A 15,793-nucleotide genomic window follows, 5' to 3' on the forward strand; every position below is an offset into this window, starting at 1 on the left:
ACAGGCTGATGCACACTCAGTAATCACAGAGTACTAAGGCTGGAAAGGAACTCGAGAGGTCACCTAGTCCAACCTGCTAGCAGCAGGTCTAATAGATCAGGTTGCTCAGGGCTGTGTCCTGGTGAGTCTGGAACACCTCCAGAAATGGAGATTTCGCAGCCTGTCTGGGCAACCTTGACCAGTAATGGGTCAAAGTCTCCTTATGTGTACAATTAGGCACATCCTGAAAATGCAAACCATTTTATTTTTATGCATTAATTCATTACATATCATATGTGCTGTTAATGTTACTGAAAATGAGTGCTGGAGATGCATGCCAACTATAAAAACCAGTTTCCATTAATTCACAGTTCTGCTCATCATCCATTAGAGGTCTGCACAGTGTTGGTTTGGTTTCTTAGAAAAATCAGAAGATCCAAATTTAGCAAATAAGCCAAACCCACAATTTCAACACAACCGTCATGAAAGAGCAAAGACAAATTGCTGTGAAATCATATTTGAAAAAGGACCTTCAGTATTAACCTAAGTGTTTATAATCTGTAGTAAAGAACAAAAAGATGACCTCTCACTAAACCTCTTATTGTATTACATGTTTCACTTACGTGTCTTGCTGGTCTTTCATGTTCAAGGATTGATGACTTTCCTGGCTCATATTCAAAAATACTTCTTGGCTCAGAACGGAACTTGCGAGTATCAACCTTTCTGTCAGGGGGATCCCAGTCATTTCTAAATAACAAATACGAGTAATTGGGTTAATTTACTGTCATTGCCATCCGCTTTACTGCTCCATGCAAGAGAAACATGTGAAAATCAAATGAATTTCAGTATAGTTCCTCCTTCCAGATTACAGTTGTGAAATGTCTGGCCTAGCATCCCAGTGTTTTAACCACTGTATCATAACCTGCTTATAGCAGGTATACTCAGTACAGCATAAAAAATACTAGGGATGCGCAGCCTATATGATCACTCATACCTTTGTTGTAACCGGTAGACCAGTTTAAAAACATCCCTGACAAACTGTGTCAAAATACCATGACACGTCTTCTCAAACTGAAAATTAACTATACTTGTTTTATGCACTATACTAATATAGGCAAGGGGCAGATATTTTTGTCATCACGTAATATAATATGAAGTACATACTGAAAAAGTTACAAAATTTTCTGAGACAAAAAAATGAGGAATTATTTTAAAAGACAGCATGAAAATCTAATAGATGCTGATCTGCAGTAGAACTGCTCCTGAAGATCCTTGTAAGCAGCATACTTTCTTCTTGGAAATTTGAATGGATAAACAAGAAAAAGAATTTGGAAGCTGACTTTGGGACAGAAATTTATTAATTTTCCCTATACTTACAAATTTCCTTTCAAATTAATAGTGCTTTGCGAAGAATAAAAAGTAACCCCTAGTACTGTATTTTTTTCAGATATTTACCATATTATATTAATAGCTACCTACACATTTCTAGGGGACAACTAGCTAGTTACTATCACAGTTGGAGCACCTTTTCATGGCAGTTTTTGTAGTCACTACCTACACTGCATTTGGAAACTGTGGCTCACACATCTTTTTATTTAGCTCTGTGGCAACTAGTAACTCAAAGAAGAGGGGAAAGGGGAAATCCTGTCAGCTATTTCAAGTACTCACAGTAAGAGCATACACTGACTAAATTCTATCAGTTCTATCAGCCTTTCTGATGTGACTTGGTGTGATGTGGCCCAACACAGTAAGGCACATGTCATGTGCCTTAAAAAAATCTATGGGTAGCTTTTGTTTACAGTACGTTTGTGAGTGCAATTTCTTGGACACAGACACCTCTATTTATAAAACACCCTACATTTCAAGGGAAGTAGCTCTCCATGGCTCTATTGTTTATTTTCACTGAGGAAAGAATTCGTTTCAGAACAGAAAAGGTTGTATTTTTTGAGAAAAATGGAAATGTTCTGATCAAGTTGCATTAACTGCAAGTCACTGAAGAAAAAAGGAAGCTACTGGAATTCTAATTCACACTTAGTTCACTTAATTTACAATGTTTAGCCCATAATCCTGTATGGGTTATATTTTTGAGCCCAACTGTTAGTGCAAACCTTGTCCCCCAGCTATAAAACTGTGATACATGCTGACCTAAGCCTCTTATGTGAGATTTTAAATACTCAGGCTTTATAGGCCATTAAAAAGGAATCTCCCAATGGCAGAAAAAGATTGACAAACTCTAGCTGTCAGCAGCAGGCAAAGCATAACTAATATGTTTGGCATCCTCTGGCCTGAAGAACATAGATTTCCACTGCCTGTCTTATCATGCAGGAGATTAAAAGGAAAGGCTAAACATGCAAATTCAGTACTGAAGCAGTTATTTTCAAGCTTGACAAAAGGAACTGTAACAGGCCTCAGTTTCTGTGACCAAGGCATTTGGCCTAGCAGAGGATGACGACTCATATAACTTTAGAGATCAAAGCTAAGCAGATCCACGTTTTGGTGCCTTGCTAACAAAATCTACACTTCTGTATGACTTGCTAACAAAATTCAGACCTCGTGGCCTTTGGAAGGTAGCCCAACACTAACCACCAGCACTTCCTCTTGACAACCTGCCTTCAGCAACAGGAGTGGCCAAAATCAGTAACCATGGGCCATCTCATTTTCCTCTGCAAAATTAGTATCTGCTGAAAAACCTTTTGGATTGCCACTACCTACCATTTTCTTTCAAAAAACTATAGTCATAGTCTTAATTTCAAACACTTGGTATGCTCTTTTCTCATAATATTTCTTTCCTGAGTTACTAAGTATTAATCTTTTCTAGACTGGGCTCAAACCACTGGGACCTGGTTTTGTGCAGCAAGCTTGAAGCTGGAAAAGCCATGAGAAATCTGAAATGCCCCTTTAATCTGTAAACATCTTCTTGGTCTACCAAAATGAGATGGAGATTTAAAAAATGTGTATATAAAGCACTTCTGAACTCTGGGAAAAGGTGGGTTGACTGCTACACTGTTACAATTTTGCTCTTCCTTGAATTTCAATTTACAACATCATTTCTCTCTGCTACTAGATACCATAAATAGCCTTTCCTACTTGGAGACTTAACTACTCGAGACACCAGCCAGAGCATGGACTGTTCAGAAACACAACAAGCAAGACAATCCTGCTAATGAAAATGAAAATCTTAAATGCTCATGGTAGTATCACTTGTAAGAATAAGTATTTCTATAGCACATTAAAGAAATGGCAGCACCATACTACTGATGAAGATTACCTCTCATCACCTGGCTGTCCCTTGAATAAAGCCCTTGAAGTCATAGTATTCTATAGCTGCTATTTTATCCTTTTCGATATTCTGTAATTGGATGCCAAGAACACTTCTTGAAAATACGCTAACTTACTTTTCTGGTGTACATCTTTCCCTCAGACGATGCGGTGGTACTGGAGGTGGCACATGTGGAGGTGGTAAAGGGGATGACACCTTAAAGGCATCAGAGCTGCTGTCAGAAGCGCTTTTAGACAACGGTCTGTATGTCTGTGTCTTTGCAGCTGGGTGTGCCTGAGCTGAGAAGGAGGGACTGTAGCTACCTAATATAAAACAAGACCAGAAACAGTAACAGCATGAGAATGAGTTTGAATAAAACACCACACAGAATGCTACATGAACCCGCAGTTACTCAATATAACAGCAAGGTTACAAAAACGTGCAAATGCATTTTAGAAGTACATTGCTGTATACTATGTAGCTCATTATAATACTTTTTATATTTCTAAGAAAAACTACAAACATAGATAAAGTGCAGTATAGTTAAAATAAATTAATGATTAATTTGAGATGGGGAGAAGTTAATGAAGTTAAAGTTATCCATCAGAGCTGTTAATGATAGCCTGTTATTAGTCCCCAGGTGCATCCTGCCTCTCCGTTGTTATATGTTCATAAAGAAGAGGCAGGAAATGTACACTTTTTTCATTGTTTTAATAATTATTGTTAGTTCAGGACAACCAGGTAGGAGTGTATCTTGAAGAGGACTACAATAGCCCAAACAGATCTTGAACAACTGACACACAACAAATGCTCCCAATGATACACAAAAATGCAGTGCGAGAGCATGTCAAATGCAACAAACACTGAAACAGAAGAGTTTTGAACAGCATTTTTGCTCAAGCCACTGTGAGGTGGTTTTTTGCACATATAATCTATTCACACTTTCACTTTTGTTCTTGTAAATAATTTCACCACATGGTTATAATCCTCTGAAAGACACAACAATATCTAGTAGATGAATAAGCCTTTCTCTCAGCTAAATAATATCAGCACCAGGGTCTATAGCAAAAATGAACAAGATCATAAAACAAAGTCATCTTTATTAGGCACTCTTACTGCATATTTTAAAAAGGTGTCTTCAGTACAACCTTTTTTGTCTACCCATCTATGTAATTACCATTTGTACTTTCACACAGAAGTTCTCTTTCCATTTTGATAAGGAAAGGTTATGTTACTTACAACTATTAGTGAAAGGAAATGCAATATAATCAGAAACTACTGTATTACAATGTATCCCATCTGCGGTAAGAGGCCCGCAGCTGCAATTCATTTCTGTGGTAAGAATGAAACCAAAATTAAACTTTATTTCATTTGGGAAAAAAGGCATGAAAAAACACCAACTGAGATCAAACAAGACAATAAAAAGTGTTTATATAAGCATTATAAAAGCAAGCGTGAATAGTTAACTACCCCTGTTACTTGCTGACATTAACAAAAGACTCATTTTGAAGTGAGGGAATAATTCCTACCAGTACTGTATGCATATGCAGTATTATACATGTTTGTGTCGTCATCTACAAAAAGAAATACAGGTGTTACAGTAGTGCAATACGTGCCAGTTTATCACAGCAATGCAGCTTTGTTTTTGCAAATACAAACAGAAGATTGGTAGGCAATCAAGCGCTGTATTTCTTCATCTCATAGGTGCTTTCTGAAGACCTTATTTTCCCATTATACTTACCATAGGCTATTTTTTACCATCTTATTGGTAAAATGATATCTTGTCATGTCACCCATATTGTGTACTTACTGCTTAGCACCAAATCGCAAATTACAGCTTTTTGTCTGTTCTTCTCCTCTCCTGGAGCTCAATTTCTTCCTTTTGTCAGCTCTCCTCTACTAGAGACTATTAAGTTGCTGTTCCTATCACAAAAAGCAACCTCAAATATCTACTGTGACTGATGTTCAAAACAGATCTTCTAAGCCAAAATTTTCCTGCTTACATTTTTTGTTCTCCCACTAACATTCTCTATGACCATACTGAATGCAAGCTCTACCTCACATGAACAAAGTCTCCTTCCTTCCGGAGGTATAATGAGCATAATTGCTGTTTATACAGTTTCTTGACATCTTTGGTGACAATCATGACAAAAGGATGTTAACTCTAAAGCTAGTAGTGGCACCAAAGCTCCATTTCAGCAAAATCAAATAAGACTTTCTATGAAAAAAATGCAACTCAGACAGAAAATGTATCCTCAGAACTGCTTGTTTACTAGCCCATGCTGTTATAACACATGAGCTCTCCAAAAGAAAGGTGGTATGGTTAGAGATTTACAGTAGCCAATTTCTCATCGCTCAAACTGGAGATGAGGATCACTTCACTGAGCTCCCCAGTGACATGGAATCCTACTGGTTGCATGCCTATCCTGATGACTTTAATTTTTATTTAGGTTTAGTAATAAAACAAACTCATTAGAAATTTTCAGCCTTTAGCAGAGGCAAATAGCTCTCTGCAGGAAAATCTATCACTGCATTTACTCATTTGATTTGATTCATTATCTAACACATGGTGAAACGTTGAATTTTCACATAGCAGAAAAGTGCATTTTTTAATACCACTGAGAACAACTCAGCCAAGACAAAAGCATGCTTACCAGGCTTATGGACCATGTGGATTTGCTTGAACATAGTCTTGTACCAATCCTTCGGCCTGTCAACTGTCTAAATAAAATACAGTTTTTAACAATTAACAAAACAATGAAAATACCTGTGTGTATAGATCTGATCAGACTTCTAATGTTATTCTGGACACAAAGTCTATTGTGCTTTATCCCCTATTTAACATAATCATTTTCATACCATCTATTTCAAATGGTGTATTTATGCTTTTCCATCTAGGAATTCCTGTAAAAAGTTCTGGAAGACAATGAAGACTGAGTCAGTTTTGGACTCTGATCTTGAAGAGCATAATGCATAGGAACATAGGAATTAGAGCTAGATCAAGAGTTTATCTTCTTAGTGCCCTATATTTGACAATGATGAATGCTAGGTACCTTACAGGAAAACACAAACACCTCAGCAATTACACGCATGTAAGAAGAGTTTTTTTTTAACTCCTCACAATTACCAGCTTAAATTGTCTTCAAAATATAATTGTTAAATAATGCAGGAAAACTTTGGTTTACTACCGAGAATATAATTAGGACAACACTGCATTTAAGGGTTAATGTTTAGATAGTAAACAAACAGTATTTCCTATAATCAGTTTTAAAGTCCCTTTCCAGGCAGCTTAATTTTAACTTATTTTGCTATTTTGAGAAAAGTGAATACAATGTACTCTTCAATAACCACTCATTAAATTATACTCATTATCCTTACTTTTGTAAATTAAGCAATCCCAAAGTTCATAAATGCTCCTCTTACCAACATTTGCTCATGCTTCTAATTATTTTTATCTCTTACGTTTCTGCATTTTCTCTTTCGCTGCAATTTTCTTTGAAACGGCATGATAATATTTCAGAAAAGGTAAACATGTTTTCAGTATTATTCTTCTTAGGTCCTAAAATTTTACTTGTTCCACAGTAGTTAGAAAAGTAAAAGTTTTAATGCAGATGTACAAAATTATCTCCAAATCTCACGGAGAACATGGAGAATTCAAAAGGCTCCTCTTGAAGTGCATTATCTTGCATTAGCTAATACCAAACCTGAAATCACCCTGCACACTCCTCTTTACCATGGAAATCCACAAATTCGCTACAAAAAAACCAACAGATCTGAGTGTGCTCACCTGGCTTCATGCCATCCTCAGTGAATCACACTTTCACCCTAAATACTTGCTACAGCTACTGTACATAATTAACCTGTTTTGGTAACAACAGTGAACTCTTACTATAAGGGAACAGGCAGAAAATGTTCCTGTATTTTGAAGAATCAATGTGAGCTCTCATAAAATTGTTAATAAATTACATTTAAAAAAATGTTTAAAAGGAGAGCTAACAGTCAATTGAAGAACTCAGAGATCTGCTGGGGAAGAAGGACATTTAAGTGGCAGGTAATGTTTTTTACCCAGACCTGCTTGCAAGAGCTGAAGAAGACAGTTTCATATCAAGATCAGGCCCCTTCCCCTTCCTACCAACATTCCTGACTTCTGCCAAAGAGAATTGAGAATATTCAGAAGCAAATTTGGACCATATTAACATTGTTTGCCTAAAGGCACTAAACATCTATACTAGCAAAACTCTGGTAAGAATAATTTAGCTGGATTTGAAACAAGTATATTGTTTGGTGCTCCGCCATCATGTATATTCAAAAGTTCACGAGGAAGTCCAGAAGGTCTAAAAGAATTCTTGCTGACGGGCATAATTTGTACTCCTCATTTCCCACAGCACTACAAACCTGCAATGGCCCCTATGACACTGCAATGGCCTTTCTGGTTGTATTGGGCCAAGAAAAGTCTTCCAATAGAGCTTGAATCACTTATAGGTGAACAGACTGGAAATGGTGCATAAGTATCACTGCTATGACTCTACTGTTTGTCAAGAGACAAAGGTGCATAGATATCTCTTTGCGAGATCCTCCTTTTCAGCCAGGTCCTTCACAATCAGAAGGCTTCCACATAGAGATCAGGTATGGAGAAGGACCCACATGACCAGAGACAGTGGTTACCCACCATCTTACTGAACATTTGAATGTTTTTCTCTCATCATCTTCCCTGCAACCTCCACCCTAGGGTTTAAAGCCTCAGCCAATTATTTGGCTTTACATTATAAGCCAGATAGGATTAGTTAAGGAACAGAGTAAATTCATATTAAAATATATTTTCTCAATTTATATTCATTAATCCCACGTACCAACACTTGTCTGAGGAATTAGCAGTATTCACAATGCACTGAGCATTCAGATGCCATCCTGCTTTGCATAAATTATAGCTGTTGCAATTAAATGTTGGAGCATGATATCATCATATGTGCATGAGTGATCAGCCAAACAGTGTGAAGAAGACATAAGAAGTATCTGTAGTTGGTACTTAGGAGAGTCCATCATCATTGCAGTATTCTAATAATCAACCAGAAAGTATGGAATTAAAGGAGGCATTTATGACTGTCAGTCGACGTTCTGTCTTTTTTATTTCTAGCTGAAAAGAAATCTGGTCGGACTTGATTTTTTTTTATTCTTAGTAAATATAGGTCTTTTCAATCTACAGATTAATTTTGATAGTTAGACAGACATGAAGCAATAATTTTGGATAGTCTAAAACAGTGCAGTCATACTGCTTTCCATGTATCTGTTTTTTCCTTTCCTAGGACCCTGTTGGTGGTAAACTCTGGTGGTGCCACTTGACTGAATGTTTTTCTGAGTGAACAGCATTTTACCCTCTTTTTTCCCGAAGATTTAATTTTCAGTGCCTTGAAATTTCACCATCTTTGGGGCAGGGCTTGGCATGGTGGCAGAACTTAACAATGATCTGAATTTTCAGGCTTCAGACTTGCACTTCCCAGAGCTGGCAGGAGCTCAAGTGGTATGGAGGGAACATGCTACCATGGGATAGAGGTTCTGTGAGAAGGGAAAGCTTCATAGGCGTCCTTCCTCCTCAGCAGCTTTGGACAGGGAGGGTTTGCAGGAACAGAAAGAGAAGAGAACATCACTCTGCTTTCCTTGGCTAAACAGCTGCCACAAACCATGTTCTGAAAGTAAAGACAGACTTGAAGGACATAACCACAGCTTGAAAAATCTCTGCTCCTGAAAAGCACTCCAAACCGGGAATACAGATACTCCCAAGTTCTTACTTACAAGCTCACCTCTTAGTAGCATAGTATTTTGGAACACAGTGTGTATGCTGCCTGTCACCCATGAATCTACATTTACTGCTTTTTTGATTGATTGTTGCCATTTTCATAAAGATGGAAGGATAAAAAGCTTTTAAATTTCACATGCAACAATAAACTCAACTAATTTGAAAACTTCCTTCTCTCTCCAGACAGAGTGAGGCTGAACTTTCTGGGAGAAGATACCTATTTGGATTGCTCACTGTCCTTGGAGAAAGAGCAAGTGATAGATCCTATCTTTTATTGTTTATGGGAAATGCAGTTATAGCACTTTTGCATATTTCTGATAGCACTGCACTTCTGAGAGGTGTCAAGATGCAGCATATTTGAGTCTTCTGCTGACAACAATATCACCGTTGTTCTTACACGACTGGGGTACATGGGGCTCAAATATACTTGTGCATGTTTAAAATGTAATCTCACATTACCATTGGAAAAAAAAATCTCACTTCCAGCTAAATCCTAAGGAAGCAGAATACGGACACAAAGTGGCACACGAGACACACACTCACACACACATGCTAGCAAAGTCTTTTAACTCGTATCTCATGGTTACAATAATTTCTATAACGCTAAGTTTACAAGCTATCAGGTATTTTGAAATTGAAACAACAAAAACCAGAGCAAATCCATCTGAAAAATGACCTAATTCAAATTACATAAAGTTTTTAGGAGAAAATCTGAAAGACTCAGACCATACAATCCAAAGGTTAAATACAGGTTGGCAGCTTGCCAACTCTGTTAAGGACACTTGAGGGGGATTTCTGTTATAATCTTACATAACTGATATGCACCCTGTTAAATCAATCTGCTATTAAAAAAAGAGAAGAAAAATAATTAGCCTATATAAAGCATAGGGACATATTTACTTTAAAAGAGGGTAAGGAAGCTGGAGCATTATTGCAAAGAAATTTTGTCATTTTCAAAAGATTCTGATCATTTTTTTTAATGTCAAAAATAAAGCAAGAAATGCCAGAGTTTCCCCCATTCTTATCAAAATTGTCCCCATCTTACCACTTATTCTGACTTTTTCCTATTGCTTTTCTCCATCAATTCCTGATTTTCCCCCTAATTTTTCAATTCACTGAAGCAGTTCTTGGCAATATAACACAGCCCCATACATCAGTACTGGCAGAGAGGATACATCCAACAGCTGCTACATCCTTCCACCTCACACAGACTTCACCTGCAAGGGCTCTGCCGCTTTCATCCTGGCTCCCACTCTTCTTACTCGTTCTCCGTCTAGCACAGCGCTGCTTCTCCGGCTGGAAAGGCCAGCAAAGCACTTCCTTTACAGACCTAGCACAGCTGCCACTGTGCTCTCCGGAGCAGCCAGAAGAGGCTGCCCTGACAGCAGAGTGGAAAGAATTCTTCAGCATAGTGAAAACAAAACTCTTCAGTTCGGCATCCTGGGACCACTCAAGCAGTGACCAGTGGCAGATGATCAAAATGGGGCTAGTGACAATGAAAGGGCTTCCACACTGTTTGTTTACATGTCACTCAAGGGCATGATGATTATATATTGCGCTTTCATGAAAATGCTAGTCTCTTAGATAATTATCAGAACAAATCTATTCACTTCTACACTTCCCTGATAACATAAGAACCATTGCCCCAGAAAATGCAGAAGCATGAGATTTCTATATATACACATACATATATATGTATACTTGCATGGGCACACATACATATATAGCATGCATAAACTTTATTTTAGAAATAACAAAATAAATGTAATTACTGTGTATCTCCAAAAGACAGAAACTACAAGAGAAGCAAGAAAGAGACACAAAGTTTTGGCTACTCCTAATTGAAACTAGAAACATGAGGTTGCCCAATTATGCTCCCATCCGCATTCTCCTTTTCCATCAACACACAATATTATATTCACTAGCTCGCTGATTACGCACACTGTATTCCAAATTATATAAGACTAGAAGAATGTGTAAAACCCATTACCAACAATCAATTCATTGTATGAGTTCATACACAGATTCCCCAGAATTTCCTACCGTTCTAATTGCTGTAGGGATTCCAGATTCATCTACCGGGCCAATCCCTGCATAATGTGGAGCTTTAATGACTGTAATTTTTTTTTCTTCTTCTGAGGATCTACAGATTGGTATTGTACTGGTGGTGGTGCTGCTGCCAACAGTCTGAACATGCTGTGAGTATGTCTCTGTGGACTCTGTAAGGACAACATGACAGAATATTGTATAACGATACAGTAATCACACTTGGCAGTTATAACACGCTTCCCCATTTCAGTATGCGGTACAAAGGCTGACAACAATCTTAACCGCATACATATACAACAGTTTAAAAAAAATCATGCTATCTCGGGCTTTGCCCTACTTAATGTTACATTAACAGACTATTCAATTTAGATCCTCTCAGATTAGAGGCACTTTTTCACAGCATCTTTCTCACAAAAAGAAGAAAAAAACCCTGCACAAACCCAGCAATATCTAATAGGAAATAGTTTCAGCAGCCTTTTTTCTATAAAAGAAAGGTGCATTCTTGCACCTTTCTTATTCATTCCTTGAAACTAGTGATATAATTTCAGAACTTTTCCCACCACCCCAAGTCTAGCAAACTATACAAAACTGCTGTTCTGTAAGCACAGCAACAGATTCCGACAGCCATCCATGAAGATTTATGTGATATGTGTTTAGAAGCATTAAGTTCTGATGCATTAATATTTTAAAAAAACAAATTCTGATGTACAATTTCATCCCTTAAATTTATATTGGTACGTTTACGTGCCTCTACATAAAATCCACAAAGATGGACCTCAGGAACTTGGCATGTGTAGAGCAATCTGATGATTCACCTACAGTAAATTAGCGGGCTGCTATGACAAAGCATCTTTGTTTGCAAGAGCAGGTACAGTGCTTGTGAGACATTCCCATCACAGGATAGATGAACACAGGGAGTAAAAACAAATATTCTAATGCTATTGGTGAAGACTACAATTGTTTTTGTGTGACATTACCATCCGTTGATTCTTCTGAAGCAAAAAAATTGAATTGCAATAAAAATCAGTAAAAGGAGATCTGGTGACTGAAAGTTCTAACTTTAATTTGCGTATTTCTGCTCACTCCTACTGCAGAGAGCTGGATTTAGCATGGCTGTTTCAACTGTTTACTCAAGTCTGAAATCCTGTAAATAATCCAGTGCTACACATATATGGCGAGGGGCAACTCTGCGTGGCAAACGTCTGAATATTTGGGCCTTTTTCCCAAAATGCATGATGTTAAATTTAGAAAAACTTTTGGATTTGCTGTCTTCATAGGCCTCAAACTGAGGCCATCAGTGGGATTTTTACAGAAGCAAAGAGAACTAAACCAGGTTATCATTGTGGAACACAGAACTTCGCATCATACAAGAGTAAAAGTTGTGAGAAAACACTTTAATTACTTCAGGTATATCCAAAACAGCATTGATAGGCCTGTAGATCAGCAAACTGGAAGCAATCAAAGCATCTAGAATTCTGGGATGTGGAGAAACCCATGTATAGTTTCTGTACTTATCACTATGACTGTGTCAACGCCGTAAGTCTCAGAGCAAGAACTGTCACCTAGTTTACCCGCATGCACAACAAAAAAGTAAAATCCAGGATCACACTGAAATTATTTTGCATGTATAGTCTTATCTGAATACGCAAAACACTGATAGAAAAAGTATCAAGCAAATGATTGTTCTGCCAAAACTGGATTATACTGGCAAAGCGCCTTTCTAAGGCTGATCATGTATTTAAAAAAAATAACAATGGCCGACAAAAAAATACCTAACAAATTATAGCTTAACGTGGCTTTAGGTGTTTAAAAGCCCAGAGCCCCTCCCTTTGTTGGCAGTATCTCCACTGAAGATTATGGAAGTTGTGGGGAGAACCAATGTACAAACTTAGTCCTTGGTTTCTTAAAGGCAAAACCTGAAGGGGCTGCACAGGTTGAGATATTTAGAGATATGCTCCTTCCTTGCTAAAGCTAGCAGAAAGGTGGCAAGAGGTCAGTCTCACACACATTAAGTAAAAAAACTTAATGGTAACTCCAGTTTAGGATCAGTACTGTATCTAACAATAAATGCTATTATTTTTTTTGGCATTTACTTCCCAAGGTAGATGAATAGACAATACCTCCATTATGGATATGAAGCACTCTGCAACTGTTTGCAGTCTTTGCCACTTGAACTGAAATATGTTGCATAATGTTAAAGCAAACATTCTGTGTGAGGCTTACCCATCATCCTGCCATGCTGCATGATAACAATGTTGGAATTGAGTGAAGCTGGTGGAGAGTAAGCTGAAGAAGGGGAAAAAGGCCTTTGAAAGTGACTCACTGGGCTGGCAGCAGTGCCAGAGTTCCCATTCACTGTGATCTGAGCCTGGGAGAAACAAAACAATATCCCATTAAACTACATACAAAGCCCTCCAACTGCCATCCCAAACACAGTGATGCAAGACTGTCAGCCACACAACAATTACCAGTTGTCAGGTACCTAGCCATAAGGCATCTGCCTTCACTGAAATGCAAAACTCAACACAAGGGGAGCAGAATGCCCTCCTTATATACCTTATACCTCCCTCCTCCTCTCCTTGTATGTGCTGTCTGCGAAGCATGCTGATGTCAAGGGAGGGTGACAGAAAGACCCTGGTCAAGGACACGAAGATGGCACAAACAAGGTCTGCAGAGGTCTGAGAGCGATATAAAATTAAGATGGCAGTAAAAGTTCCTCTCACTGTGTGAGAAAGGCTGCCTGCCACAGATCACTCACTCCAAGAGACAAATTTCCTTAATGTGCATTCTCAAGCCCTATTGATCTTAGTGGGAACTCCTGTGCAGACCAAAGGGAAAAGTCTCATGAAAACTAGCTGAAGAGGGTGAGCCAAAGCTTCTTTAAGAAATGGGAGCCAGCTGGAGTGACTATGGGATACTGATATGTAATTTATCACAATAAAAATAAATAGCGCCAATAAAAAAAAAACAACTACAACCACAAAACAACAGAATAAAATCAAATAAATAAAATGGGAAAGCAAAGTAAACTGCCAACATAGCAGCTACACAAGCCATTTAGGCTTCAGTCACAAAAGATATTTCTGAAACAATCTGCTTTCCTGCCCCAGAGGCTCAGAATGCTCACATCTGGGCTGTAGCACTTTTATGGGGAGTACTGCAAGGATCAAAGCAGAGATAGTGAAAAAAACACTGAATGAAATAAGAGGATAGTGAGTATTTCAGCAGAAAAAGGAGGGGAGCTCTCTGTAATATCTCTTTTACAGCAGAACTCTTTAGATCTGAACAAAATCAGAAGTGCTACAAACTTTGCTCAATTTTATATAACAAAAAAAGAACTCGAACATGCTGACTAGTCAGACTAACTGAAGCAGAAAAGCATGAGTAATTTATGTATTAAAAGAATAATATTATTACATTTTAAAACGAAGTGGTTCATGACCTCTGGTATACATTTGTATTTTGGAGATTACTGATTTAATCAAAATTTTTAATGTCTCGCCCTCCAATAGCTAAGAGAGCACAATAAATTCTGGCTTCTATGCAGACATCATGCAAATGCATAGATACATTCAGGGGTTTCTCATTTTAAGGATGCCTGTTTTCAGAACTGAGCTGAAAAGTTTGAATTGTGGTGATGTTTCCGTTAAAGCTTGGTAATCAAACACTTGTAAAGATTCTGCCTAGTACCAGGTTTAAACTTCCTATAATTTGCCTGAGCATCAGAAAGAGCAGCTCTCTGGACTTCTGAATCAGAGCAGAGCAAAGCATCTGTTTGGGCCTAGAGCTGCTTTCTAACTTTCTCTCTGCTGAGGCAGGCAGCAAAGGGGATGAGGTCTCATTACAGATGCCCAAGCATTTTTGTGCAGCGATGCTACGCAGCACACCCCTGGCCTCAAGACATTGAATTAGGCTGAAATACTCAGGATCAATTCTTGAAGCTCAAGACAATCCCTGAACTTGGGAAAAGGCAAATATCTAACGCGTACTTCCATTTCCAAGTTTCTATTAGATTCCACAGTTTCAAACTACATGAACAAAAAGAATCCATGAAAATTACTTTACAAGGGAAATGTTTGTAATTGGAATAGAATCAGAAAAATAGTTTCAAAAACCAGCAGTTCTCCAATTTTAACTCCAATTCTAAGCATAGGCCCAAATAAAATTACAGTTCTCATACTTCAGGTTTTCAAAGAAGCTGTAATCCATGACTAAAAGTATGGCAAATTAAACACAGATTTATGTTTAGCTCTGCCTTTTGCCTGGAATATTTTACAATTTTGTTGATTCAGCTCTTCCTGAGACCTGTTTGGTCTTCTCAGAAGATCAGCTGTAAAACTCTTTTGCTTAAGCTTTCATTAAGGACCTCAGGAATAAACAAACATCCCCAATGTGGACAAAATGTCTTTGACAGCGTGGTTGCATCTTATGTGGGCACAGTGCTGGATGCCACAATGCTATATTACTTTTATTGTTCTGTCAGCAGTTTTCATCTAGAAAACCAACAGGACTCTCCTTCAAGAAGGAAGCAGCACACGTGTGTGTGCCACCAGCTTCCCCACCACTTCCTCATTTCCTAGATACGTTTATAGTCATGTGGCCTCTTCTTTACATAGGATGGGAGATGAAGACTTTTCCACACTGGAGAGGTGAGTCTTGCCAGCAGTTTCATTTCTGCGGGGCTCTTAAGACTGTTTGGGGATTTTTGTCCT

General features: G+C 38.1%; 1 protein-coding gene across 3 annotated transcripts in view; it reads right to left on the reverse strand.

Annotated features, from left to right (window-relative positions):
• SORBS2 (sorbin and SH3 domain containing 2) overlaps positions 1-15,793 on the reverse strand; it is a 79,251-nt gene that overhangs the window by 44,119 nt on the left and 19,339 nt on the right. The window contains exons 5-10 of one of the 3 annotated variants that reach the window (XM_010178843.1): positions 13,305-13,449; positions 11,076-11,251; positions 5,893-5,959; positions 4,768-4,812; positions 3,375-3,561; positions 612-726 (exon numbers count right to left, since the gene is read on the reverse strand). In XM_010178843.1, the coding sequence (XP_010177145.1) occupies positions 612-726; positions 3,375-3,561; positions 4,768-4,812; positions 5,893-5,959; positions 11,076-11,251; positions 13,305-13,449 (735 nt within the window). Of the gene's footprint in view, positions 1-611; positions 727-3,374; positions 3,562-4,767; positions 4,813-5,892; positions 5,960-10,249; positions 10,274-11,075; positions 11,252-13,304; positions 13,450-15,793 lie in introns of those variants that run through there. The other 2 variants (XM_010178845.1, XM_010178844.1) reach the window with 2 other exon arrangements.

Source organism: Mesitornis unicolor, unplaced genomic scaffold, assembly GCF_000695765.1.
Source record: "Mesitornis unicolor isolate BGI_N332 unplaced genomic scaffold, ASM69576v1 scaffold38292, whole genome shotgun sequence".
In the NCBI taxonomy this organism is placed as follows: domain Eukaryota; kingdom Metazoa; phylum Chordata; class Aves; order Mesitornithiformes; family Mesitornithidae; genus Mesitornis; species Mesitornis unicolor.